General features: G+C 40.2%; 1 protein-coding gene across 1 annotated transcript in view; it reads right to left on the minus strand.

Annotated features, from left to right (window-relative positions):
* The window catches only part of LOC102003863 (protocadherin beta-7), a gene marked incomplete at its 3' end in the record, with an annotated part of 9,698 nt that extends 5,843 nt beyond the window's left edge, over positions 1–3,855 (minus strand). The window contains exon 1 of the mRNA XM_013512126.1: positions 14–3,855. Coding sequence (XP_013367580.1) covers positions 14–1,424 — 1,411 coding nt within the window. The remainder of the gene's footprint in view (positions 1–13) is intronic.
* Positions 3,856–4,103: the final 248 nt, after the last annotated feature.

Here is a 4,103-nt window from a genome sequence, read left to right on the forward strand (position 1 = left end):
GCGCTGATGGTGCCTATGTGCAGGGCGGGGCTGTTGTTTTCGGGGACGAAGAGGGTGTAGGAGGATTGGGTGAAGGTCGGGGCGTTGTCGTTGACGTCGGAGACCAGCACTGTGATGTTGTGCTGGGTTTGGAGCCTGGGTGTCCCCAAGTCGGTGACGGTGATGGTGATGTTGTACTCCTCCATCCACTCTCGATCCAAAGGTCCCTCTGTTACCAGGGTATAGAAGTTTTCCACTGATGGCTTCAGGACGAAGGGAAGATCATCCCGGATAGAGCACACCATTTTCCCATTGTTTCCCGAATCTCTGTCTCTAATCTTAAAAACAGCAACGACTGTTTCGGGTGCGTTTTCTGCAATGGGGCTATTTAGTGATGACATGAGAAGTTCGGGTGGATTATCATTGATATCTGTTACCTCAATAATCACGGTACACTTTCCGGAAAGTCCTCCACCATCCTTGGCCTGGATAGTTAATGTATAAGTTTGAATTACCTCATAGTCCAGTTCGGCTTTAAGATAAAGACTGCCAGACCTTGAATTGATTTGAAACGTTTTGAGAATTCTTTCCGTGGCATAAAAAAACGCATACACTATTTCCCCATTGCTTCCTGTATCTAAATCTCTAGCTGACAAAGCGACAACCAGGGAACCCAAGGGGCTGTTCTCGGGCATCTTCACTTTGTAGAGGGACTGCACAAATTCTGGAGCATTGTCATTTATGTCTACCACCAGGATGCGTAGCCGTGTGGTCCCAGATCTGGGCGGAGAGCCCCCATCCAAGGCCGTGAGGATTAAACTGAGCTCAGGCATCTCCTCGCGATCCAGCGCCTGATCCAGTACCAATTCAGGAAAGATATTTCCTTGCTCACCATCATGCACGTTAATGTGGAAATAGGCATTGGGACTGATGGAGTAGTTACTCAGACTGTTGGTTCCGGCATCTGAATCCTGTGCTCTTTCTAGGAGAAATGTCACCCCTGGAGTGGCACTTTCTGAAATTTCTAACACAATTTCTCTGTCTAGGAATACTGGAGAATGATCATTGATATCTCTGACCTGTAGTTCAGCACGGATAATCTGAAATGGCTTTTCCAATAATAACTGGAAAGGTACTACACAGGGCTCTGTGGGACCACAGAGCTCCTCTCGGTCCAATTTCTCATTTAGAAGCAAATCACCAGTCAGCGGATTAAGCAGTAAAAATCCTATATTTTGATCGGAAACAATTCTAGCTCCCCGGGCTGACAGTTCCTCCACCCCCAACCCCAAGTCTTTTGCTAGGTTGGCCACAGAAGTGCCTCTCTGAGTTTCCTCTGCCACAGAATACTGAAGCGGCTCCGCGATAGCCCAAGACACTCCCAGAATTACACAAAGAAATAGGACTTGCCTTTTCTGCGCAGTTCGCTCCAATCTGGCTTCCATCCTTTTGTCAGTTTTCCAAAAGCAATCCCACTCAGCCTCAAGCAGTTCTCGGAAATGGCAACAACTAAATCCTTAAAAACGAGCTAGATAGTAGCAGTTCTTGAGAGGAGAGACTCGCATTTTCCCTTAACGAAAATTACCGTGATTTCTCTTGCTTTCTAGTCAGACTTCCCTTTGAGACTGGAATCAGTATGTTGAGACTGGAATCAGTAATGTCCTCTGTGAGGGTATTTTTTTTTTCTCTTTTTAGGCAGCAGCGCCACCTTGCGGTTTGTAGTTGTTATTCCCGCTCTCAAGACTAGACCCAAAACATGGCGGACTAAAGGTATTTGGCACAGGAGTGAATTAACCCCTTGTCTTTGCTGTTTCATTCCATCTTTTCCCTCAAATGATCACAGTAAGGGTAGTACGTAACAGCTCACCCTCTTTTCCCCCTCTGATAATCTGAATTCGTAGAAAAAGAAATGTGTTGTTTTCTTAAATCTCGGGCCATTAAACTCTGGTTCCCTGCCCAAATGAGAAACCACAAATAAGAATAATTCAAAGAGCAAAATAAAAGAGAAATGGTAGGAACAGGGAGGTAGACTGTGGAGATAAAGAGGGAACCTGCGGAAGTGGAGGATGGAAGAGTAAAAATGATCAAGATGAAGTATGTATACATACCAGTTTCTTAGGATGAATGTAATTGTTATGTATTACAAATACATATTAATAAAAAGCAAAGTTAAGAATTTCGTACATTTGCTTTATGACCGGTGAACCAATTAACCTTTCAATATGAAAATATTTTTTCAATTGAAAAACATCCTAAGATGATGAAAATCTCCTATTTCAAAAATTGTTAGTAAAGAGTATGAAAGTGATACCTACATAAAAGTCAAGTACTGGTTGAGGACCTATCATTTATTTGTTACTCGTTCAGCAATAATATATATCCTAAGACAGAATAGTGGCCTTCTTTTCAGTTTTGCTGTGAATTCAAGGATATTTTCATTTTCAGCGTTTTCACTCTCTATGTATGATATTTTGTAGAATATTTTCTGCCCTGTAACTTTCATGCTTCACTGGTTTTAAGTAGTATAGAAAAATTAGTGTTCATATAAAATCTCAAAGACGAGAATCTCCAATATATAATGGGTACTCTGAAAGTAGGTCAATATTGGCTTTGTAGAAAAGTTTCTCTTATTCCATCTTTTTGATGGTTGATCTCAATTTGAGAAAAATACTTTTTTATGAAGATCTTCCTTCATATTTACAGTAATTTTTACATTTGTTTAAATTATCCATTTATTCTTTGGATTTTTCACTCCTGAGTCCATGATTTAAATTCAAGTGAGTCATGATGCCCTATTGTTCTAATGCAGAGATGGATTCGATATGTCAAGATGGCCTTAGGATTTTTCTGGGCCATGTTGTACTATGTTATAATTTCTTTGGTTTTGGTATTGAACTATCATTCTGGCCTCAAAGGGCAGTTTAAGATGTTGTGCATATATTTTCATATACTTTTATAAGTATATTGCTATTTGTGTCTACATGATTTATTATAATTTGGCTTTTACACTCTTTGGATTTGGTGGCTTTTCTGGTAGTAGACCTACAACGATCCTTTCCATTTTGCCTTTTGCTATTAATGTTTCAATTTTGTTCTCTTTTTGTGATTTGTTTTTATTGAGTGGGGTTTAGGATATGGGATAGGAAATGTCACATTGGGGCACACCTCACTCCTGGCCCCCTTAGGGAATGTCCATTCCAGTGTTCCTGGATGCTCTTTGGAGCTCTTTCTTCTTTTTCTTGGCTCTGACCTTGCTGGCAGCAGCCTCCCTAGGTCCACTGCTGACTGGCTCTTTCTGAGAAGAAAAGTTTATCTTTTTTCTTGGGGACACTGCTGCTGACTGCCTCTTCTGGCTCACCAGCTGTTTCCTCCCTGGGTAAAGACTTCTTCCTGGGCAGAGTTGTGCTGCTACCAGCTGTCTTTCCAGATCATTACTAATCAGCTTTTTCTTGGGAAAAATTCGTTTTCTTGGGTTTGGAGACAGAGACAGATAGATTGTCTGTTTTGTTCTCCTGAGGAGCCTCCTTGTTCTCTTTTTAAGTAGCTTGTACATTATTTCTAAAAACACTCATTTTTTCTGGTTATTAGCATTCTATTTTCCTTGTATACTTTAATACCTTTAGTTATAGCCCCATTCTTGATATCAATGTTATTTTACTCTCCTTTCTATTTATGGGAAGATTTGCAAGAGTGACTTTGCTGATCTTAAAATGCATGCTTCATAACAATATATGATCTTGGTTCAAAATCAAATAGTAGTAAGGGGCTTATAATGAAATATAATAGATCTCTACCTTTTTTCATCTCATTGTTGCTGATTTCCTTCCCAGAGGCAACCATTTTTAAAATTTTTTTTATGTCTTTTGCCACTAACAGCATTTTTCTTCATCTTCTTTTTTTGATTTTTGAGACAGGGTCTCACTTTGTAGTTTAGGGTGGCCTTGAACTCACTATGTAGCTCAGGCTGGTCTTGAACTTGTGGTGATCCTCCTGCTAGCCTCCCAAGATCTAGGGTTAGAGACATGTGCAACCATACCTGGTTCAACTGATATGCATTATAATATAATGTGATTAATTAATTTTAGACATTATCAATTGACTCCTTAATATGTTGGATTAAATTT

Source organism: Chinchilla lanigera, unplaced genomic scaffold (assembly GCF_000276665.1).
Source record: "Chinchilla lanigera isolate Chin_1 unplaced genomic scaffold, ChiLan1.0 scaffold00014, whole genome shotgun sequence".
Classification (NCBI taxonomy): domain Eukaryota; kingdom Metazoa; phylum Chordata; class Mammalia; order Rodentia; family Chinchillidae; genus Chinchilla; species Chinchilla lanigera.